A 24,323-nucleotide genomic window follows, 5' to 3' on the forward strand; every position below is an offset into this window, starting at 1 on the left:
GGGCTGTTTTTTTTTTTTTGTTGTATATATATTGATTTCTTGTGTGTCATTTGCATGAATGCCTTTATTTTGAGATGGTGTTTAGTTTTTGCTAGTATGTAGTCTTGAATTTTTGCTCCTGAAATATGTGATCTTTAATTTTAGCCCTTTAGCTGGATAACTTTAAATTAGGTCATAGATAACGGTATTTTGACTCACAAATTTTCATTAAATGAGTAGCAGGAGCAAAAACTAAAGACCACCCCAAAATAGGGTCAATCCGTGTGAAAACTTGATATCTTATCACATATATGGGATTTGGGCCAAAGCTACTCGGTTTTTGGAAGCCATTTGTTAAAGCCTACATCCGCCCCTGATTCGCTATATTTTTCATTCCTATATAAATGATACTAGTGAATGAGGTGACTTTAAACTGATTGGTAAGAGTTCATATGGTACTCCCAATTTGATTAGGACTGAGGTATAGTTGATATAAAAAGTTGAAACCACAAAAAAGCATATGTGAAGTTCTAACTTTGGAACACTCGGCCTCACAAACTAAATGCTTACATCTTTTTTTAACTAAAGGTTCAGTTAGTTTTCAAGAAATTCTAACTTGAAAACATCCTGCTTCAGTAAGTTCTATAACTGTTTAGTATAAATCTTTTTCCTTTACTTCTTCCAATTTCTTTAGCTAAATTTTTCCATGTTGATGTTGAAATGCCATCCATGGTGGCAACAAAAAGTCCAGCCTCCCAACCTTTGCGACGTCGACCAGGTCTCCCCAGAAAACAGCGATCAGAAGGCGAGCCTCCTCATTTCGCCATACTTTTGCCTCTTATTAATGATTTTGAGCTTGAGTCATGTATAAAACTTTAAAGTTTGCCAATATGAATTGGAATTGTGTCACAAATATGAAGCTTTTTGGTGAATAATATGTATGCTAACAAAAAGATAACACAAAAAGTTCACATTTTTCAGTAAGTTCTAACTTCAAAGTATACATTTTTTAAAACTAAAGATTTAGCATGTTTTCAATAAGTCGTAAATATAAAGCATATATCTTATAAACTAGCCTTAGTTTTAACTTTAAATTGTTAATGCTGTTAGCTCCAGCAGTTTCACCACCTCCAGCATCACTATCGGGGTCGACCAGAGATAGTCCATTGCAAATTTCAGTTACAACAAGTACTCCAGAGGCAGTTGCCCCAATTCCATTGGGGTCAACCAGTGATTGGTGTACTCCAGAGGCAGTTGCCCCATCTCTATTGGAGTCAACCAGATATAGGCCTTTGGAAGTTCCCTCTGGTGAAGAGGGGACAAAGTCAAATGTAAATCCGTCAAGAATACTGAAGCATCCTCCAAAGACAAATTATACACTCCAGCACATTCTTGATGAAAACTCGAAGAAAGTAATTGTTAAAGTCGAGTCTTTATTGGTGCAGAATCTGCTTACTTCTGGGAATGACGTTGACTACATGGTCCATCAGGCCAATTCTACCTTTAAATATTTGAAAGGGCTTGGTGCAGATTATGGCTCTTCTTATAGAGATGTCGCAGAACACATTAAATATTGCTGTGATTTGCAAGACATGGAGAAAGAAGAAACTATGTTGTCTTTGTCAGCATTGCAGAAAAAATATGAAAATGATGTACTTAGTGTAAATGATGTTGAGGAAGATTTGGGGCGTACTCGAGGAGAACTGGAGATGGCCAAGAATAAAAAGAAAACTTTGAAGAGGCAAATCAAGGATCTGAAGACAGAGGTAGCACGTATCGAACATGAAGAAGAGTGTCTGAAACATAACGAAATAAAATACAAAGAAGCCCATGAAGTTGCAAAAGCCAAGATGGAAGAACTTGGCACCCAGTTGGAGGCAGCTCAAGCAAAGCAAAGGGAAATTGAGCAGCGCAAGAATGCAGCTCTCCAGGGAATTGAATCCACCACTCGACACCTACGATCCACATTTCTTGATAATCTCGATAAGTTGGATTTTTGATACTCATTGAACAAGCTCCCTACTAAATGAACTGGAAGTCCTCTTGACCATCTTGAACTGTTTTGGGAGTTCATATTTGCAGCAGCAGACAAGAATTATTTCTTCATTTGGTTATCGTCATGTAGTAGATTCTCCTTAAATTTTCTTGTCATGCTTTCTGTCTTTTAGCATGTACAATCTTGCAGCATTAGACTGCTTTTTTACTTCTGTTTTATGTCAACTTCCTATGTTCTAGTACGAGAATGACTTAACTACTGTCTTTTGCTTCAAGGAAATCCTCAAAACTACTGTGTTCTTCTGATCCTGTAATTTGACTATATATGCACATTTGCATTTGATTATGTTAATGTCTTCAAAAAGTGGATATGTAACAAAAATCTCCTATTTTGGTTTCAAGTTTCAACCAATACTATGTCAAAACGCCTACTTAGTCGCTCACTCTGATAATAGAAATTTAAGAATTATTTGTCGGAGTTCACTTTGTTTATTCACTAATGGAAAATAGACAGCTCCATTGTTTTAACTTGTTGGTTTGGTGATCAGATTACTATTAATTTGCTCATTTACATGTGTAACACCCCTGCAGTTGGTCTTCAAGATCGCGTGGCATCAATTTATCAGTCCGAAGCAGCAACCAAAGCTTAAAGGATGTCGGATAAGAGCTGTGGTGAAAAGTCAGATAGGCCAAACCAATACTCTCCAGCTATGCAGTCACAGTCAGGATTAATAAAAGAAGTGAAGACAGAAATTGAAGATGTTGCACCTGATATTATTCAAGGAGGTACTGATGAAGGTCCTCGTACTACTGTCGTTCAAGATACCAATGTCAGTCCCTCAATAGAAGAATGTTAGTCCGTTGATACAAGAAGAAGGACGAATGACTAACTGTAGAGTGATTTCCACAGTTGGCTCAACTGCAGAGAACTCACCAAATGAACTAGTCCTCTTGATATAACAATAGAGTGAGTTCCACTGTTAGCTCTATTTTTTAAGCAACTCTAAAGCATCTATCAAGTTCTAAATTTGAAGCATACATCATCAGAAGTAAAAAGATTTAGTTTGTTTTCATTATGTTCTAACTTCCAAACATACAGATTGTTTTCATTTCTCAGTACGCTTTTAAGTTTAAAGCATGTATCTATCACAGTATCACTAAAGCTTTAGTAAGTTTTCCTTAATATCATTTTGAACTTAGTACTTAGAATCTGCCACCTATCGCCTGAAGTTCGTATAATTTAAGTTATATGCTAGCTAATATATCATAGTGATTGAAAATATATTGCTCATGTCGTTTTGTGTTTATGAAGAAATGTGATTAGTGGGGGATTCATGTAATAGATGTCAATTTGTTTTGAATTGGTTATTGTTATCATCAGTGTCATTGTGATTCATTCATTTTAATTTATGAGTCTTATTTTTCTTTTTAATTTGTTTGAAAGGAACGTCATGTTTGATATTTAGTAAAATTTTCATGACTTTTTTTTTCTTCTTCATTTTATATACTTGCCTTGTATGACATGACCAAGATTACCAGATTTGAGGCGCAATCGGATTATATTATTGAATCTAAAATTTAATGTAAGAACATTCTAGAGTTTTTTTTCCCACACTGAACTACTTCATCAACCAAAATCCATTTTTATTCCTATCAAGAAATTGTCTATTTCGGCCATTATTTCTCTGTTAAAGATCTTTCCTTCTTCGCTTAGATTTTAGAGCTATCACCTCAAATTTCCATTCAGAAAACCCCTTTTCAAGCAGAAGTAAGAATGTCGGCGGAGAAAAACGATATACCACCTTCACCTGTGATTCCAAGCCCTTTGGCCCCGATTTCACCTACAAACAGTATTTGTGATCCTACCATCATGGACGATCATCAACGCAGAGTTGGTGATCGGACTTCTCTTGGTAGGAGGCACAATTCAAGAAAAAGGGACTCCCCAGATTTCTTTGTTCCCACCCCTTTCGGCCCTTCTCTACGATTACACGGCCAGGGTTTACGACGTGGTCCAGGTCGCCCTCCGAAACAAAGATTAGATGGTGAGCTACCTAACCTCTTACTTTATCTTAATGATTTTATATCTGCTACATGATGTTTTAGTTCAAGGCTTGTTTGTAGGACTTAGTATTAAAGTAGTTCCAGAGGCAGACTCATAGGATTCTAGGGCAAATACCTCAAGTGTTATTAGTTTGATTTTTTAAATTAAACTTTTATACATATTCAAGGGTTGTTTGGTTGATGGAATAAGGGATTACAGTCCTAGTATAAAATGCAGGATTATTCTACTATGCGTTTGCTTTTGAGTATTAGTTAGTCCTGGAAACCATTTTGTACTAAAATAGTGGGACTATCTATCCCATATAGAAGGTGGATAAGCAAAGTATCTGTCATGTTCCTAGATTGAGTCATGACATGTTTATAGTTACAAAATTGCAATTATCAAATATGTATTGCTCACGTTATTTCTTGTGTTTATAAAGAAATATGATTAGTGGGGATTCATGTGTTAAGTCTTCCACATCAATGGGGGATGGTTGGTTTGGTCTCCTTATATGGACTTGGGCAATCCTCCCCTCCCCTTATAAGCTACCCTATGAGGTTGAGTTAAGCCCAGGGGCTAAATATATCATCATGTAATCGATTTCAATTTGTTTGGAATTAAGGCATAGTTATTGTTATCATTAACGTCGTCGTGATTCATTCGTTTTAATTGATGTGTCTTATATCTATCATCATGTTCGAACTGTTGAGGATGATGAGTTGATTAAGGACCATATTCAGGGATTTTATCAAGATCTTTTTACTGAAACTGAAGTTTGGAGACCAAGCTGGGAAGGTGATAATCTGAGAAAATTATCAGACGAAGATAAAGAGTGGTTGGAGAGGCCTTTCACTTTTGAAGAAGTGGAAAGAGTAATCAACTCTTTTGATGGTGACAAAGCACCAGGTCCGGATGGTTTTAATCTTCATTTCTTCCAGAAGTGTTGGAATACTGTCAACCTTTGACATATGGAATGTTGTGGATGCTTTTCAACGGAAAGGCACCTTTGATAGAAGCATAAATTCTACCTTCATAGCTTTGATACCAAAAAAGAAGGGAGCAGTGGAGATAAAAGACTTCAGACCTATTAGTCTTTTAGGAAGTGTATATAAGATATTGGCTAAGTTGTTGGCTGAAAGATTGAAACTGGTCGTTGACAATTTGATCTCTCATCATTAGAGTTCCTTCATTAAAGGTAGACAAATAATAGATGCAGCTTTGGTGGCTAACGAAAGTGTGGAACATTTGTTGAAAATGAAGAAGAGAGGTGTAGCCTGCAAGCTTGATCTTGAAAAGGCTTATGATCATGTTAATTGGGCTTGCTTGATCAATGTCATGAAGTTGATGAATTTTGGGAACAAATGGCTTGACTGGATTAGATTCTGTATTTCTACAGTTAGAGTTTCCATCTTAATAAACGGAAGTCCTCATGGCTATTTCAAGTCTCAAAGAGGGTTGAGACAAGGAGACCCCTTATCTCCTTATCTATTGTTTTAATAATGGAATTGTTGAGCAACTTGTTAAAAAGGGCTGAACAATTGGGTTGGATCAAGGGGTTGTGTATTGGGAGAAACAATTGTAACAATGTAATGTTGTCTCATATTTTGTATGCAGACGACACTCATTTATTATGTGAGGCAGATAAAGAACAATTTCTTTATCTTAGAGGAATTCTACTGATTTTTGAAGCACTGTCTGGATTGAAAGTAAATCTGGGAAAGAGTTGTATATTTAGTATAAATGAGGATGACTGTATAGGAGACTTGGCAAATATTTTGGGGTGTCAGGTGGAAAAATTCCCTATAGTTTACCTTGGATTTCCATTGGGAGTGAGAAGGAATGACCAGAATATTTGGCAAGGAGTTTTGGATAGATGTGCCAACAAATTAACTCCCTGGAAGAAACAATATTTGTCACTTGGGGGAAGACTCACATTGATTAACAGCATTTTAGATAGTATGCCTTCCTATCTAATGTCATTATTTGCTATGCCTGAAGCAATTGAAAGAAAGATGAACTCTATGAGGAATAAGTTCTTATGGGAAGGAAATAGTAGCAATAAAAAGTTTCACTTAGTTAGATGGCTAGTGGTCACTAGGGCAAAGGAAGGGGGTGGATTGGGAATTAGAAACTTGAGATTGCACAACAAAAACATGTTGTTTAAGTGGCTTTGGAGATTTAGCAGGAACGAAGTGGTGGTCTGGATCAAAATAATTGAAGCAATCTATGGTAGCAGACAAGGCTGGAATCCCCCTTCAAATATTTCATACTCTAGAGGGGGAGTATGGAAAGGGATTTGTAAATTATGGGCCGAGTTTCAACAATTCACCAAATTGGAGGTGGGGAATGGAGCCAAAATTCGATTTTGGACGGACTTATGGACGGGTGATGTGTGCTTGAAACAAAGATTTCCTATTTTTTTCAGTTGTTGCAATAACAAAGATGGAGTTGTGGCTGATTTTTATTCCAACACGGGATGACAGATGAATTTTAGAAGGAATTTGAATGATTGGGAAATTGACGACTTCTGTCAATTGCTCCTTCAACTGGATTATACCCACATTGATCAGAGCAAGGGGGATTCACTAGTATGGATAGCTAGTAATGATGGAACCTTCTCAGTTAAAAAGTGCTATAGCCTTCTAATGAAGCAAACGAGATTTTGGGATACTAGTTGGCCATGGAAAGGGATTTGGAGAACTAAGGCACCTATAAAGGTAGCTTGTTTTGGTTGGATTGCAGCATGGGAAGCTTGCCTTGCACAGGATAATCTTCAGAAAAAGGGTTTTGCACTAAGTAATAGATATTACTTATGTGAAGAAGATTTGGAGACTGTGAATCACCTTCTTTTGCATTGCAGAATAGCTAGACAATGTTGGGAATTTTTCTTCAGTATTTGCGGGATCTCTTGGATCATGCCTCAGCGTGTGAAGGAATTATTGGAGAGTTGGCAGCACCAGAGAACACACAAAACTTTGAAGCAAATCTGGAGAACTATACCTTTGTGCATATTCTGGACTATCTGGCTAGAAAGAATAAAGCTTGTTTTGATGGGCAAAAAGACCATATTTCTAGAGTTAAAACAAGTGTTTACATAATTTGTTTGGTGGTGTAAAAGTAGTTTCCTTGATAATATAGATCAATAAATGGAGTTTTTGGAGCTGCTAGGGAAATGTTGTAATTGACTGTATGGATATTCCCAGCAGTCTTTTGTAACTTTTGGTTTTGGTACCTTCTTGGTACTTAGCCAATAAACCTTTACCTTATCAAAAAAAAGTTAAAGCATTAATATTCTTAAGCTAAAGCTTCAGTAAGTTTAAATTGTTAAGCTTATATTTTTATCCTTTACTTACTTCCAATATCTTAAACTAATCTATCCATGTCTTTGATGTTGAAATGCCATCCATGAAAACAACAGAAAGTTCAGCCTCACAACCTTTGCGGCGTGGTCCTGGTCGTCCCCAGAGAAAGAGATCAGTTGGTGAGCCTCCACCTTTCCTCACTCTGTACTTATGCCTCATGAACATTCTATTTTTTTCTCTGTTGGGGGCATGTTAAAGTAGTTCACTAATTTATTAAGTTCCTATATAAATGATAAAGGTGAACAAATTTTTAAAACATAAAATATGATCAGTGAGGGCTCATATAGACGATCCGAACTTGTTTAGGAATTAGCGTTGTTATTATTGATGTATAAAATGACAAAATTCCAATATGTTTCATTGTACTGGTGCTATAACACTATTTTTTATTATTTATTTTGTACAACCAAAACCGCTGAAAGGATAACCGGCCACCTCTATTTTCATTTCCCACCCTTTTGATAATGGCAGAGAAACTCCAATCTAGAATTTCCTGTTAAAAGGCCATGTAGTTTAAGATATAGAGCTTCCCGATATCTGCCGCATTTTGTGTGATGCCATTCCTCAACCTGTAGAACGTCTCGGAGGAAACAGAGAACATTACTTACTCTTAGCTCTTATTTATTTTTTTGAGCTCAACTCATCTTCAACAATCAGTGTTTCTGCATTCTCAAATTTTTTATGTTCTTCTACAGTACAATCATGTGTTTCTTCATTCAAAAGTACTATATAAAGTATAAACTACATTTTCTTAGTAAATTCTTGAATAGGTTCTGTTAACAGCTATGTTTCGTTGTTTTTTTTTAATATACTGAACTGTGTTGACATTGTTAATGTGACAGCGGCGACAAATGCTCCAGAGGTAGTTCTCCCACCTCCTGTGCCGCCTATAGGATCAAACCAAAATATTCCTGAGCAAGTTTCGATGAGCACAAATTCAGAGCTAGTTCCCCCACCTCTTGTGCCTCCAACAGGATCAAACAAAAACATTCCTGAGCAAGTTTTGATGAGCACAAATTCAGAGCTAGTTCCCCCACCTCCTGTGCCACCAACAGGATCAAACGAAAATATTCCTGAGCAAGTTTCGATGAGCACAAAGTCAGAGCTAGTTCTCCCACCTCCTGTGCCACCAACAGGATCAAATGAAATTATTCCTGAGCAAGTTTCGATGAGCACAGATTCAGATTTAGTTCCCCCACCTCCTGCGCAACCATTGGGATCAATCAATGATACGCCTTCGCTGATTCCTTGTGATGAAGAGGATGATCAGAGAGAGACAAATTTGAAGGTGAATCCTTTATCAAGACTGGAGACACCTAAACAAACACCTTCTTCCCAAAACCAAATGCCTGAAAAGTCAAAAAAAGTGTTGACTGATGAAGTCCAGTCTGTATTGGTGTCTCGTATCTCTTCTGGTACGACCACCAGTGTGGATGACATGGTTAACTTTGCCAATGGTGCTTTCTCCACATTGAATTGGATCGGTGATGATTATGGGTCATTCTACCAAGATGTCAAGAACATGATTTCTTACAAATATGATTTGTTCATTGCAGAGAGAGATGGAGATGTGTGTTCTGTTTCCGAATTGGAGAAACAACATTTAGATGCTGTTCTTCGTGCGTATAATATTGAAAAGGAAATCGAACATACTCAAGCAAAACAGGAGAAGGATAAGAAGAAGGAAAAATCGAAGAAGCTAATAGAAGATGCAAGAGAAATGATTCAGCAATTCCCTGCTTGGAACAACAGGTTGCTGCTATTGAACAAGATGAGAAGTGCATGAAAGATGACGAGCAAAAGCATAGAGCAGCCCATAGGATTGCACTAGCTGAGGTTGGAAAAGTCAGTACCCAAATCAATGAAGCTAGAGCTGTGCAGATGGATGCTGAGCGGCGCAGGAATGAAGCTCTCCAAGGGATTGAATCCACCATGCGACGGCTACAGTCATATGTAGAAGAAAGATAGAAGAGAAACATGAAATGATGGTAATGCACACTAGTGTTTAAGTCTCTAGTTGAACATGTTTTATATTTTGGTATCTAGCAAAGTAGTACCAATTTTCAATAATTTGAACCTCTCTTTTATATTTTGCCTTTCAGTTTTGTTTGTGTGGTGCTTAGTAGACACAGTTACCCGGTATCTATACTGGTGAAATGTATCAGGTACTTCGTGGAATTAGTCGAGCTATGTCTAAGCTTGCCCTGATATAAAAAAAGAATGGACCACAGCTTGGGGGTCTTTGTTGGACAATGTATTGGTGACATTTTCATCTACCTGCAAGTTAACTGTGGCTTCTTGAGTTTATGAATACATATGGTTAGTAAGAATACATGTAATTGATTTTAATTTGTTTGGGACTGAAGCATAGTTATTGTTATCATCAATGTCATGATTCATTTGTTTAATTTATGTGTCTTTTTTTTTCTTTTTTAAATTGTTGGTAAAGAATGTCGTGTTCATATTTAGTAAAATTTTCATTATAGTATTTTTCATTTTATATACTTACCTTATAAATGATACCATCAAAATCACGAGATTTGAGGCGTGATTTGATTATATCATTCATATCTCTCGATTAAGATCATAAAATTTCAAAATCTTTTACATTCACAATATTATTATTATTTTCATCATTTTTCTTTAATTTTTTTCTTCTTTCCCCTTTTCTCTATTTCTTTGAAATTTTCTTTCTATTTTTCTTCTTCCTTCCCCATAAAAAAAAACTTGATGATAGTGAATAAAGACCTCCCTAGAATTCTTCAATTTCATGCAATCAAATAAATAAATAAAAAAACTTGTAGGTTTGTTTTTTCCAATGGATTTTTGTGGATAGAAATGAAAAATCTATGAATTTGTTTAAATTATCTAATAATAATTTTATTCCCTTTATTTTTTACCTAATTAATTAATTTTCATTGTCAACATAACCTTTTAATTTCTATATTTTAATGATACAGACTCTTATTTAAGATAGGGTGTCACATGCATTTCTCTTATATACTCGTTATAAATTAGTTATAAATTGAAATGTAGCCCTTGTTAGAGAGTACTAAAAGAAATTATCAAGAGCTTTCATTTTTCCTGAGTAATTAGTTTTGTGTCAACTCTGTTAATAGTGGATCAAAGTTTAATTGAGTTTAAGTAAATTTTGAAGAGATAGGGCAAATTACAATACTGAGTTTAGACAAACTCCGTATGATGAAATAAACATCAACAAGGACATTGAGTCCATAAGAATGGAGTGTATATGACACTCTAACTTACGATAAGAGTTTCAAATCAACAAAACACAAAAAATGTTAGATATATAACTATGCATGTCTTACACCATAATGATGATTGTAAAGCCTATGAATCTAAGCTCAAAGCGAACAATATCAACAGACCAAAATGTTACGGATTTTTATCATATGAAAGTAGCCGTTTTTACTTGTCAAATATCGAAGATGACATATTCATGATAATTTTACTATATCATATTTTGAATAGAATAAAATTAATATTTTTAAAAATAGCTATAATTAATAATAAATTAAATTACCACTTAATTTTTTTTAAATAAACATTTATTTTTAATACGGTGAACAAATAAAAATAAACAATCAAATATGATTTAAAAACCTCGAAAGTTGCACTAATATTTCTGCTCTTTTTCCCACACTCCTCCACTGCAACTGTTGTTCTTTTTTTGTGTTTCTGCAAACCAAACCAAAATTACTTATAAGAAAATTCCACCGTTAACTTTTTTTTATCATTAGCTCCATTTTTCCACCATTTTTAATCTCTCTTGAACCTCTTCCCCTTCAAAAATTCAGCTAATTTTTCATGTATTTAAAGATCCCTTTTAAGCAGCAGAAGGAAGCTAATCAATGTCAAAAACAATAGAAATTCCACCTGGGTTTACAAAAACTTTGTGCAAAAGAATGAGTATTGATGATAGTTACATGCAAGATGATAAGAGGAAAGTTGGGTCTGTTAATGAACTTTCTGGTAAAAGGTGCAGTTTAAGAGAAAGAGTTGCCCCAAATCTCTATATTCCTGTCCAGTTCCAGCCCCGTCCACGTACACCGGGTCGCCCTCGGAAACAGAGGTCAGATGGTGAGCTAGCTACCTACTCTTGCTTTATGATTTTCTATCAACATTTGGGTTTCCGTCTAGTGTTTGGTATCCGTATTAGGGTTTGACTAAATTATTTGTAGTTGCATTTTGTTGGACATGAGGAGCATTCTATTTTGATTCAAGGTTTCTTCGTCGTCCCAATTTAAGTGATATTGTTTGATTGGATACGGAATTTTGAAAATAGTAATAGAAAATTTTGTTATATTTACTAAAATGCCCTTATCAAAGTTATTTTAGTATTCGCTCGGTCTCAATTTATGTGACAGTTTTTGGATTTTAAGATTCAAACAAGTCTGTGTTTAACTTATTCATTTTGACAAATTAAGAAAGGCTAAATTAATTAATTTTGAAAAAGGTAAACTTGTTGAATATTTTAAATTTTTAATTCATTCACTTCATAATTGATAGGGGTGAAATGGTAAATTTACTATGTTAATCATTGTTTTCTTAATAACTGTGTCAATTCAAGAGTGGACAAGTAATTATGGACAAAGGGAGTATCTTTTAATATTTTGAATTGTCACTTATTGTGAATAATAGTACTTTTTACTTGATTTACTAATATATAAATTTCATTTCAAAAGATTTGAAGATTCCGTAAATTCTTGGTCAAATTGGAACTTTTTGACTCTTAAAAATGAAAAGTGTCACATAAATTGGAATAAAGGAAGTAGTGACTTTTAGTTGATTTTTCTTGACAATAAAATGTTAGGCGAGACAAATGGAAATGGTGTTGTTAAATAGTTGTCAAATAAGAAAATGTGATTCTTTTTGGGACTAACAGAAAGGATACCACATAAATTGGGATAGAAAGGAGGTAGAATATACACAAATCTTACCCCTTTGTGGGATAGTGATGTTATTTCCGATCGATCCTCGGCAGTCGGCTCAAAAGAAGTGTAGTCATAACATGAAAGTAGATAGAAAAGACAATAACAATACAATAGCAAGATCAACAAAACAATCGAAGTAACATGTAGTAGTGCGATTGAATAAAAAGAATACTATGCAATTACTAGGTAAGACTGCTAAATAAGAAGATGAGAAAAGGAGGCTAGCTCCCTGTCTTTCCCTTGTCTCTCCCTCGGGAAACTACCTGCTACCCTTCTACCCTATATGAATGGGGGGAATTTAGGAAATTAAGACACTAGGTAGAATTTGAAGAACGAAGAGAAATGTGATATGTGAGAGATTATATAGTCGTGTCCAACTTGTTTAAGGAACGAGGCATCGAGCTGGTTTTCAGTAAGATTTAGTAAGTTTTCAGTAAGTTGCAACATAAAGCTTACATCTGTTTTTGACTAAAGGTTTAGTAATTTTCAAGAAGTTTTAACTTTTAAAACGTCCTGCATCTTCTTAAGCTAAAGCTTCAGTAAGTTCTAACAGTTAAGCATGTATCTTTTTCCTTTACTTCTTCCAATTTCTTAAACTAAATCTTTCCATGTTGATATTGAAGTGACAGCTTCACAACCTTCACGACGCAGACCTGGTCGCCCTCCAAAACAGAATTCAGATGGTGAGCCTCTTCCTTTTCCCGCTCCGTACTTTTGCTTCATGATTAATGATTTTAAATCTAGAAAACTAACATCCTGTTTTGGTTCATGATCATTGAAAGTTCATATAACCGACTAGCCGTCCCCAAGTTGTTTAGGAATGAGGGTAGTTGTTGTAAATGAATTTTCGTTCCGGTTTGCCATTTGTAAAGCTTTGATGTGAAAAAGGAAAAGAGGGAAATAAGAGAGTATGATATAGTTGAGACCACAAAAATATGTTCCTCTGTTAGCTCTATTTACTTTTAGCTAAGTTTCAACCATTAAGCATATATCGTTTTCCTTTACTTGATCTAATTTCTCAAACTATGTATTTCCATGTTGTTGATGTTGCCATGGCAACAACAGAAATGCCAGCCTCACAACCTTCACGGCATCGCTCAGGTCGCCCTCGGAGAAAGATATCAGATGGTAAGCCTCCTCCTTTCCCCACTCCTTATTTTCGCTTCATGATTTAATGATTTTCAATCTAGTGAAGTAACATTCTGTTTTGGTTCAAGGTTCCATTTCCTTTTTTCTATGTAGAGGTTACTATTAAAGTAGTTCACATATTGTTTAAAATTCCAACGTAAATGATAAAAGTGCATTTGATGAATTTTTAAAGGGAGAAACATGATCAACGAGGAGGGTTCATATAGCGGACCTGAACTTGTTCGTATTGGTGCTATAAAATTATTTCTTTTGTTTCTGCACAATCGAAATCACGGTAAGGAGAACCGGTCACCTCTGTTATCATTTGTCTTCCATCAACTTTTTTCAACATCTTTTCAGTCCAAGATTCCTGTTAAAAAACCGCGTCTTTACGTTTTGCCAACATGAATTAGAATTGTTATAATGATGAAACTTCTCAGTAAGTTTTAACTTTAAATTGTTGATGTTGTTAATGTGACTGCCAAAATTAGTTACAGAAGCTCCAGCAGTTTCACCTCCTACACCACCATCGGGGTCGTCCAGAGAAGTTCCAGTACAAGTTTGTGCGACTACAAATGCTCCGGAGCCAGTCACCCCACCTCCCGGGCCACCATTGGGATCAACCAGTCATAGTCCTTTGGAAGTTCCCTTTAATAGTGAGGATGAGCAAATAGAAACAAAGTTAAAGATAAATCCTTTATTAAGACTGAAGAAACCCCCAAGGACAAATCGTACGCCCGAGATGCTTGACGAAGAATTGAAGAAAGTAATTCTTAAAGTTCAGTATATATTGGTGCAGAAGCTGCTTACTTCTGGGAACGATGACGTTGACTGCATGGTTCATCAGGCCAATACTACCTTTTCATATTTGAAAGGATTTGGTGTTGATTATGGCTCTTTTTACAAAGACGTCACAGAGTACATTGAACATCGCTACAATTTACGTGATGCAGAGAGAGAAGAAACCTCGTTGTCCTTCTCGGTGTGGGGAGGAAGTTATTTAAATGCTATGCGTACTGCAAATGATGTTGATGAGGTTATCGTTCGTACTCATGGAGAACATGAGAAGGTCAAAGAGAAAATTGGATCTTTGAAGAGGCACATTGAAGTTCTGAAGCAAGAGCTAGAACGTATGGAACACGAAGATGAACGTCTGAGACGTGATATGATAAAATATAAAGTAGCACAAGAAGTTGCAGAAGCCAAGAGACAAGAACTTGGCACACAGTTGGAGGTAGCACAAGCAAAGCTAAGGGAAATTAAGCAACGCAAGAATGCAGCTCTCGCAGGTATTGAATCCACCACTCACCGCCTAGAGTCTACATATCGTTGATGATCTCAGTTAGTTGGATTTTGTATCCTCTTATTGAACTAGCTCACCTACTAGATAAACTGAAAGTCCTCATGACTATTTTGACATGTTTTGGGACAGGTTGTTTCTTCGTTTAGTTATCGGTATGTAGTAGATTCTCCTTGAAGCTTCTTGTCATGCTTTCAGCCTTAGAACTTGTGGCTTCAGAGTGCTTTTTTATCTACAGTTTCATGGATGGCATTGATTCCACTGAGGAGTGGCAAAATCAGTCCATAAAATCATGATCCGGCCAACTCATTTAAGTTTGAACAGGTTAATAACACGCTTATTTTGTGCGTGTTCTCAAGGTTTGAAGAGTATGGAGGTTGGAAAATTATATAGTAAATAGTTAGTAATCTAACATAGTACTATATTAAAGTAATGAATGAAAACTTAGCTTAACAATGAAAGTTAAATTTAAATTTATTCGAGTTGATAAATTATAATTGTTGAAAATATATTGCTCATGAGTATGCTGATGCGAGGAAACAAGTATCCCGTGAAATATCCACTTAGTATATATACCTTTTATACTAAGGACATATACGCGTCATAATCTTATCCACAGATTCGATATTTATTAAATATCGAATCGACGGATAAGATTGCGCCCTATTTAGTCTTTCCGTTAGAGTAAAAGGCATATATGCTCTAGTTTTGGGACGACAGGGGCACCAATATCCCAAAAGTATGACGGAGGATATCTGCATACCATTTACGATAGTTCGAAGATATATTGGTCTTTTTGCTCAAAAAAGTATGGATCACAGCTTAGGATTCTTTGTTGGAAAATCTTTTGATAGATATTTTCTTCTACTTGCAAATTGATTAGTTACTATTTCCAGTTTCAGTTCAAATGAACTTTACAACTAATTTCTGCAACAAAAATATTCATCTGAGGAAATATGAAAAATTGAGCCCTTGTTATTATCACAGGCATTGAATATATTCCTGACAAGGCTAAAAAGATAAATAGAGAAGAAAACTCTGAACTTTCCATTTGTATCATTTGAAGAAAAAAAGTTGTTTTGTTTTCAGATTATTATAAAGTGGTCCATCGGTCTTAATTAATGTGACATATTTCGCTTTTAAGATTCAAACTGTGTAAATTTTGATCAATATTTTAAAATATATTTTTTATTATTTTAACATGAGAAGACCTTGTAATTTGTAGGAGTAATTTTTAGGCTTAAGTCATTCATGGCCACCTAAAGTTATCCGCATATTTCACTTAGACACCTCAATTAAGAGTTGTACCTATTGAACACTTGTCTTGTTCAAAACATGTACCTATTGAATACATTTTGATGACATGGCATCATAGGTGTAATACACCTCTGAGAAGCGCGTGAAACAAAAAAAAATTACTTACAGACCAATCACAAAATAACACGTCAACATTCAAAAAGTAAAGCAAACATTTCAACATTAAAAAAAAAATCCCTAAAACATGTCTTCTTCCCCAATTCCAAACCATCTTACTGCATTTCCTCCTCACCAGCTAAATCGTTTTGCCACCTTCCCCTGCCACGCACCCTTTCTATATTCTCCTTCATTTTTTCCCTTTCTACTATCATTCCACCATTACCAATATCGTCTTTGTTATCTTAGTCGGAAAAGTACTCATTAAATAAATAGCAGTCAAAATTAAAAAAATTCTAACATTATAAAATGTAGAAAAATTCAAAGAGTTGAATATGTAGTCCCCTGCCACGCACCCTTTCTATATTCTCCTTCATTTTTCCTTTCTACTATCATTCCACCATCACCAATATCGTCTTTGTTATCTTAGTCGGAAAAGTACTCATTAAATAAATAGCAGTCAAAATTAAAAAAATTCTAACATTATAAAATGTAGAAAAATTCAAAGAGTTGAATATGTAGTCCCCTGCCACGCACCCTTTCTATATTCTCCTTCATTTTTCCTTTCTACTATCATTCCACCATCACCAATATCGTCTTTGTTATCTTAGTCGGAAAAGTACTCATTAAATAAATAGCAGTCAAAATTAAAAAAATTCTAACATTATAAAATGTAGAAAAATTCAAAGAGTTGAATATGTAGAGGGAATTTAATCAAAAAGAATAAAAATCAAATTGGTAAAAAAAATCCGGTGAACCTCCATTTTTTCCGGCAAGGCTACTTCGTATCTAAAATTATTTCTTTTGAAATTGTTAAAAAATTCAAGCCCTAAAAAACTCACAACATAAAAAATATCAACAAATCTTAATTGATGTTTGAGGAAGACAATGAAATTGGAGAAATGACAGTTATGGTGTTGATGGAAATCACCAAATCGGGATAGAAGGGAGAGGGTAGGTAGCAAATATGGTGTTGATTTTCCTAATCACCATGTGGGGGACGCACTGAGGTGGCTGGTCGGCAGACTGGTTGCTACCGGAAATGTTCTGGGTTGTGTAGAGTTCATTGTTGCTTTTTTTTTTATACTTTAAAATATTTTCTTATAATATATTTTTATATTTTTGAATCCAAATGACATATGTCACAATTTAATTCGTCGTTGTGCCATGTCATCGCGAGTGTATTTCACACCGTTCACATTTTTGTTTGATTGTCAAAAAAATGTCGAAGAGGTATCAATTCGAAGTGGTAGAGGTGTTCAATAGATACAAGCTTTAGTTGAGGTGTTCAAGTGAATTATGCGAACAACTTTAAGTGGCCGTTGATGACTTAAGCCTAATTTTTATATTCCGAGTTCGATTTTTTTTGATAGAAGAAGAACCAGAAATTGGCCCTGGATTTATCATTTTTTAGTATCAAAATTTTATTTTAAAATATTGAGTTGCTCTAATTCATATTCATTTTAGCTTAAAAAATTAATTAATTAGACTCTTTTTTACATATTACATAAATTAATCAATTAGCTTAAAAATATTACATAAATTACAACGAGGAGAGTAAACTTTTTTTGAGAAGTACTTTTGAAATTTTGACCAAACAATAATTGTTCCTCTGTTGTCATCATAAATGCATTTTAAATCAATTAACCAATCACAATTAACTACTCTTTCAAAAAAGAAAATGATAGTTTGGCCAAACAGGCTATTACTTCATCTAAATATCACTCTATTATTCTTTGAATGCGTTAAATTTAATATTTTGAGAAATGTATTAGATATTAAATAGTATTTAGCAGAAATAAAATAAAACAAAAAAATAAATTATCTCTCAGTTTTTTAAATCAAATCAATTTTATTGAAAAAAGGATAGAGAGAACTGAGAAGTAATTTATTATATGCAATTTTTCATGGTTTTGTCCCCTTGTTTTCCCTTTTCCCACAGTTCATTAATTTCCTTCCCCCATTTCCTTTGCATTTTTTTTGTCAGCTAGCTCTTGAAGTCCAAAAATCATTATCCCTATTTTAATTTGGTGTCTCAAATCAACATTGACAAACAACCCCAACAATGACAGAGATAAATTATATTTCAGAAATACCACCTGGATCTACCAATTTTGTGCCTAGAAACATTGAAACTCCAACAATTTATCCTCATCAGAGTGAGAAATTCATGGATGATTTCGAAAGAGGTGGACGAGGTCTCCCTCAGAAACAGATAGCAGTTCCAGCAGAAGGTAAACTTCAATTTTGCTTTTTTCGCGTTTATGAGTTTTAGATTTTAGAAAGAAAAAAAAAAAGAACAGTTTGCTGAATTCTAAATAAATTATTGGGATAAGGCACAAGTATCACTAAATTAGGATGGTAAGATGCGTGAGAGATGTTTGGATGACATGTAAGCCAAAAAGATATACAAAATTACAAAAAGAATGGGTCAAGTCCTAATAGGACCTTAATTTAATTAAGATGTGTCTCTGAAATTTCGATCGTAATCTAGGAAATACTTATATGTTATCCCTAAATTATTTATCAAATATTTAGTAGATTTTAACACAAAAAACTATAGAGTTTTGCCGAACCTTATAGCTTCCCCACTACCCACTTTTGCCTCATCATTAGGAGAGGGGAGGGAAAAGGGAAAACAAGGAGCGCACCAAGTGAACTAGCCTTCAATTTCGAGGTTGATACTAAGGGGAGGATGTATCAATGTTGGTATGGGTTCAATTGAACTCATAAAGTAAAGTTTTGATATTTTAGATTTTGAAGTGAAGTTTCAAAAAGTACTATATCTTATGATATTGTTGATTTTGAAGCGTCATCGATGGCAATGCCAACAATTCCATCGGGATCGAACATAAATACGCCTCTACTAATCATAGATGAAGAAGAACAGAAAGATGAAAAGATAAATCTGAATCCGTTGTCATTACTGAGTCCACCACCAAATCCACGTCTTCGGATTAATGATTTTTCATCTTCTCACATCAACGAAGAATCAAAGACCATGATCTCTCATGTCAAGTCAGTTTTGGTGTTCCAACTCACCTCTGGAAGCATGAAAAACATTGAAGCAATGATTAAGTGTGCGAACAATGCCTTCTTCAACTTGGATTTTCTTGAAGCAGATTATTCATCTTTCTACAACAATGTTAGAGATTTCATCGCGTATCATTATGATTTGCTCACAGCTAAGAGACAGAGAGAAATGCAGTCATTTCCTGTTGAGCTGAAGACTAGATATGAAAACGCAATAACTTGTGCAAATGATCTTAAAGATGAGATCTCTCAAACACAAGGACATATCGCGATGGTTATGAAAAAGAAGGAAAGTTTAGAAAGACAGATAGTAGACGCGATGGAACTGATTGGTAAGCTGAAAGAATGTGTTGCTGTTCTAAAACAGGAGGAAGGGGCTTTGAAATACGAGGAAGAAAAATGTGTTGCAGCGTATGAGATTGCAAATCATGAGGTGCAAAACATTTGTAATCAGGCTGAGGCAGCTAAGAATGTACTGAGGGAAATTGATCAGCGCGAAAATGCAGCTCTCAATGGCATTGAGTCAGCCTTTCGTCGTCTAAAATCCATACAATCTTAACTATTAGTTTCAGATATAATGTACACTCGTTAACTGTTTCGTGTAAATTATGGTGTTTTATTGAGCTTTTTAGAAGTCTTGTTAATGAAATAAACGAGTTCATGTGAATATGATTTTAGCTTCAGTTTGTATGTGTTTTAGTCGTTACGTATTGGTGTGATTGTCTGAAAATAGAACTGACTTTACTTCAACTCGCGACAACCAGGTTTGGAAGTAGCAAACCATAGGGGCTTAGAGATAATTTCTTTTGAAGTTTGGTGCATTAATTAAATGAACTGGAACCAATTACCAATTAGAATATTCGAAACAATAATCAGTAGTAATTGTTTTCAATTATATGTTTAATACATCTTAATAGTATTTATTATTTTTCTTAATGAACATAAAAAAATACTCACTCTAAAACAACACTTCATTTTTGGACTAAGAAAGTACTTAGAAAATGTTTAAAAAAGACTTCTCAAAATAAGGATATTTGAGTAGTTTGATCAGACTATTAACGTGTTTCCTAATATACTTCTCATGAGAATCTTATGTTCACTTTTACTCGTTCAATTTTTAATTTTGCATGTCCTTAAGAAATAATGATTAACATAAATATTTTATCATAATATCTAGTTGATGTATTATTTTGAATTTCATGAAATGAATTAGATCTCGTAAAATGAATTGAAAAATAAATAATTAATGTTATAGCATTATAGGTAAAATATTGATGATAAAAATCTATTTTTGAAATATTAAAACTCGTTTTTTTAATCTAAATCTTTTTCCCATACTTATTTGCTTTTTTGCTTTCTATTTTTGTGTATCTGCAATAACATCAGTGCAAAGAAAATTTCTACCATCTTTCTCCAAATTTTTTTTTTATCAGTTTCTATCCATCTCTTTTTTCTCCATTTCTTCCTCTGCACTTTTCTCCATTTTTTACAGTCCAAAACTCCTTAGTAATAATGACAGAGAAAAACTTTGATTTAGAAATACCACCTGGATTTGAGAACAAAACGGGTCAAGTTGTGGGGAAGATTTCGGGTCATGGGTCAAGAAAAAGACCCACACCACATTCATTTGACCCGACCCATATTCAACATCAGCCTTCTTCACACAAACAGAAACCATCAGGTGAGCAAATCCTCTGTTCCAGTTCTTTTATGTTCATTTTAAGGTTTTATAGAATTTACAGTCTGTTTAGCCAAGCTTTTAGAAAGTCAAAAGTGCTTATTTAAATAAATAAAAAGTAAAGTGTTGGATTAAGCTTTTTTTTTATTTCTCACCCGATGTCCGAAGCTCACATTGGAGCCCCAACTAAATCCGAATCGTACACGGGCTTGTTTGGGAGTGTTGCTTCCAACAGGATTTTTTCCATAGCCAAGGCTCGAACCCGAAACCTCTAGTTAAGGTTGAAGCACTCCCACCGATGCTTTTGATAGAAAATAACTAGTGAGTAACAAAAGTTGTTAAGTTAGGTTACAAGTTCGAGCCTTGTGTTGCACGAAGTATTTAAATGGAGAAGGGCAGAGGGACAAGCCTATTATCCCGAGTTTTGAATGTTGTGATCGTAGATGGATTCTTTGGTCATAAAAAAAAATAGATTAGTCAAATAGAGATGTCTCTATCACTCACTATGATGATATAATTTTAAGGTATACTTTGTTGGAGTTCATTTTGTTAATTTACTAACGGAAAATGTAAACTCTGTTCTTCATTTTTAACTTGTTGGTTTGATGATTAGATTGCTCTTAATTTGGTCATTTACATGTGTAACACCCCTACAGTTGGTGTTCAAGATCGCGTGACATCATTCAGACCATCGATTAATCAGACCGATGCAGCAACCATAGCTAAAGGAAGTCCGATTAGTACTGTGGCGAAAAATCAGTTAGGCCAAACTAATACTTCACCAGCTATGCAGCCACAGTCAGGATTGATAACAGTAGTGAAGACAGAAATTGAAGATGTTGCACCTGATATTATTCATGGAGGTACTTTTGAAAGTCCTCTGCTTTGTACTACTGTTCTTCAAGGGATAATGGTTAGTCCCTTGATAGTAGAAGAAGGGCGAATGACTAATGTTACTCGATGTGATCACAAAACAAAGAAGAATGTTGATAATGAGTTAATTTGCAGGATTGATGTCAATTTCCTTCAACAAGTGGCAATTGCATTTGATAAAGTAAAAGAAAGTACAAAATTGGCGAAAAAATCAATTAGCATGAGCCCGAGTCTTGAACCAACCTTTCTAGCCATTGTCAAAGAGTACGGAGACATTACAAGTGATTGTTCATTGGAGTCGGGTTACATGTTGACTTCTGTACTAGAAGCTATATGTAAGGTTGTTCAAGAACTCCAAAAGAAACACTTGGCTGAATTCGATTGTGATCTCTTCAACTCCTATTGCTCTGTAGTCAGGGATGCTGAGAAAATGAAGGTGAATGTCAAGTGGCTAGAAACTCGACTTGATGAGATTAAAAATGCGGTAAATTGTATTGTTGAGACAAAAAAGCTCAACGATGAGAAGAATAGGATCGTGGAACAGATTAATGATGATAAGAAGAATCTTCAATCGATGAAAGCTGAATTAGAGAAACTCAAGTCTGAAATCGAAGAGAGGGAAAATCTGCTTGACTTGGATACCTTATTGACCGAAGATATGAGCAGTTTGATTAATGATCGGGCACTCAGAATTCAGCAGTTTCAAAACATGCCATTGATGGAGGCATTTCAATAGTGTTGCTGTTCTCAAGGACATATCGCGATGATCATGAAAATGAAGGAAAGTTTAGAAAGACAGATAGTAGACGCGATGGAACTGATTGGTAAGCTGAAAGAATGTGTGGCTGTTCTTAAACAGGAGGAAGGGGATTTGAAATACGAGGAAGAAAAATGTGTTGCAGCGTATGAGATTGCAAATCATGAGGTGCAAACAATTTGTAATCAGGCTGAGGCAGCTAAAAATGTACCGAGGGAAATTGATCAGCGCGAAAATGCAGCTCTCAATGGCATTGAGTCAGCCTTTCATCGTCTAAAATCCATATAATCTTAACAATGTACACTCTTTTACCTGTTTTTAGCATATTTCAAGGGTGTTTTTATTGAGATTTTTCGAAGTAAAGTTAACTAAGTACGCGAATTCTTGTGAATATGATTCTAGCTTCACTCATTCGTATGTGTTTTAGCCCTTACGTATTGCTGGGATTGCCTGAAAATAGAACTAATTTTACTCTATTTCGTGACAACCAGGTTTGGAAGTAGCAAACCGTAGAGGCTTTCAGATAGTTTCTTTTGAAGTTGGTGCATTAAGTGGTATTTATAAGTGTTGTTGAAGAAGGTTAATTAGAAACGAGTAATGTCAGGGAGGGTCCTTTTTGGTCTGTAGCGTCCAAAAAGTGTCCGTTTTGAAGCCGGACTATATAAGGTAGGGATGAGCGCTGATTGAAAGAAAATAGATTTAGGGGTACTTGAAAATTTACTTTTGTGGGCTCACCTGATAGGGTTAGGCTGATTTTTCTTGGGTTTTTTTCCATTTCTCCTTTAAATTATTTTGGGCTTCTAACTTAATAACTAATACAATATACAAAGTGTTATCACAATTAATATGTATACAAAAATAAAATACTACAATATCCATGGAACTTGTTGGACATATATTAAAGTTTCAATTGCCCTAAACATGTGTGGATTCGAATAAGTTATATAATGTACACTTTGAGACTAACTTTGTTTTAATGTCAAGAGTATTTTCTACGTAATTCAGATAAACACTATAAGGGTGGAGATACAGTTGGGAGGTGGAAGGGGACGAGGGGAGGGAAGGAGTAGTGGAAGTAATGGAACAGGATGAATCGAGGGTGTTTAGCAAATATAAAAAATAACTTAAAATAAGTCAAAAATCAAAAGTAGGTCTCCCCCTACTTTTTATTTTTTGACTTAAAAGTCATTTCAATTTGACTTTTTATTTTTGACTTAAAAACTACTTTTTTTAAGTCAATACAAACGGGCCCGAAGACTTCACTTGTTTGGAATTGAGGGCGTCATTATCACTTTCTTTCTAATTTTATTTTTCAGTATCTATGCAATGGAATGTGCTTGTGATGCACAAAAGCTAGTATTTGAGGCACGAAATGCGTACTTGTGATGCACAAGAGCTACTATGGTGTGGGGAGAGATTAATATGGTGGGAAAAAAACTATTAAATTGAGATTAAAAATAAATAAGGATAATTTAGTTAATTTACTACTTTGGTTAATATTTTCTTAAGGGCTGTGAAAAATAACAAACATGACAAGTAAAATGGATCGGAGAGATAATAAATTTGGTGGTGTGAGGATGGAATATATAATCAATCTAATATGTTGCTAGAAGTAAATGACACGATCAAGATTATAAGATTCGAGACGTAAATTTATTATATTATTAAATTTCTAATTTAAGATTATAATACTTTAAAGGGATAAGGGTCTGAAAAATATTCAACTTTGGTCGGATTTGTTGTTGCGATACTAAACTTTCATGAGGACTTATTACCGCCCTAGACTATTTAATACCGTATTTT

The 24,323-nt window shown here is 34.8% G+C and overlaps 4 protein-coding genes across 8 annotated transcripts in view; all 4 read left to right on the top strand.

Annotated features, from left to right (window-relative positions):
- The window catches only part of LOC102601572 (uncharacterized), a 3,312-nt gene extending 992 nt beyond the window's left edge, over nt 1-2,320 (top strand). Inside the window, exons 2-3 of one of the 2 annotated variants that reach the window (XM_015307148.1) lie at nt 731-784; nt 1,090-2,320. In XM_015307148.1, the coding sequence (XP_015162634.1) occupies nt 731-784; nt 1,090-1,979 (944 nt within the window). In that variant the 3' untranslated portion in view covers nt 1,980-2,320. The remainder of the gene's footprint in view (nt 1-730; nt 785-1,089) is intronic. The other variant, XM_006343927.2, reaches the window with a different exon arrangement.
- Nucleotides 2,321-2,954: 634 nt separating this feature from the next.
- Nucleotides 2,955-9,676, top strand: LOC102601907 (WAS/WASL-interacting protein family member 1-like). 3 transcript variants are annotated; one of them, XR_367021.2, is made up of 4 exons: nt 2,955-4,019; nt 7,440-7,502; nt 8,226-9,371; nt 9,486-9,676. XR_367021.2 is itself a non-coding variant. In XM_006343929.2 (4 exons), exons 1-4 carry the CDS (start codon nt 3,749-3,751, stop codon nt 8,988-8,990), a joined length of 831 nt encoding a protein of 276 aa, XP_006343991.1. In that variant the 5' UTR covers nt 2,955-3,748; the 3' UTR covers nt 8,991-9,079. The 3 variants fall into 3 exon arrangements, 2 of the variants coding, with proteins under 2 accessions (XP_006343991.1, XP_006343990.1); XM_006343929.2 differs by lacking the exon at nt 9,486-9,676 and having other exon boundaries at nt 8,226-8,671; nt 8,940-9,079; XM_006343928.2 differs by having other exon boundaries at nt 8,226-9,676.
- Nucleotides 9,677-11,034: 1,358 nt separating this feature from the next.
- LOC102602576 (uncharacterized) lies at nt 11,035-15,157 on the top strand. Of its 2 annotated transcripts, none has more exons than XM_006343930.2 (4): nt 11,035-11,484; nt 12,962-13,021; nt 13,404-13,466; nt 13,958-15,157. In XM_006343930.2, the coding sequence occupies exons 1-4, from the start codon at nt 11,256-11,258 to the stop codon at nt 14,797-14,799; spliced, it is 1,194 nt and encodes a 397-aa protein (XP_006343992.1). In that variant the 5' UTR covers nt 11,035-11,255; the 3' UTR covers nt 14,800-15,157. The 2 variants fall into 2 exon arrangements, with proteins under 2 accessions (XP_006343992.1, XP_015162635.1); XM_015307149.1 differs by having other exon boundaries at nt 13,973-15,157.
- A 2,930-nt stretch (nt 15,158-18,087) lies between these two features.
- Nucleotides 18,088-19,895, top strand: LOC102602914 (uncharacterized). The gene is made up of 2 exons (XM_006343931.2): nt 18,088-18,413; nt 18,990-19,895. Exons 1-2 carry the CDS (start codon nt 18,245-18,247, stop codon nt 19,769-19,771), a joined length of 951 nt encoding a protein of 316 aa, XP_006343993.1. The 5' UTR covers nt 18,088-18,244; the 3' UTR covers nt 19,772-19,895.
- The last annotated feature ends 4,428 nt before the right edge of the window (nt 19,896-24,323 follow it).

The sequence above is a fragment of the Solanum tuberosum genome, unplaced genomic scaffold (assembly GCF_000226075.1).
Source record: "Solanum tuberosum cultivar DM 1-3 516 R44 unplaced genomic scaffold, SolTub_3.0 scf00048, whole genome shotgun sequence".
Lineage (NCBI taxonomy): Eukaryota > Viridiplantae > Streptophyta > Magnoliopsida > Solanales > Solanaceae > Solanum > Solanum tuberosum.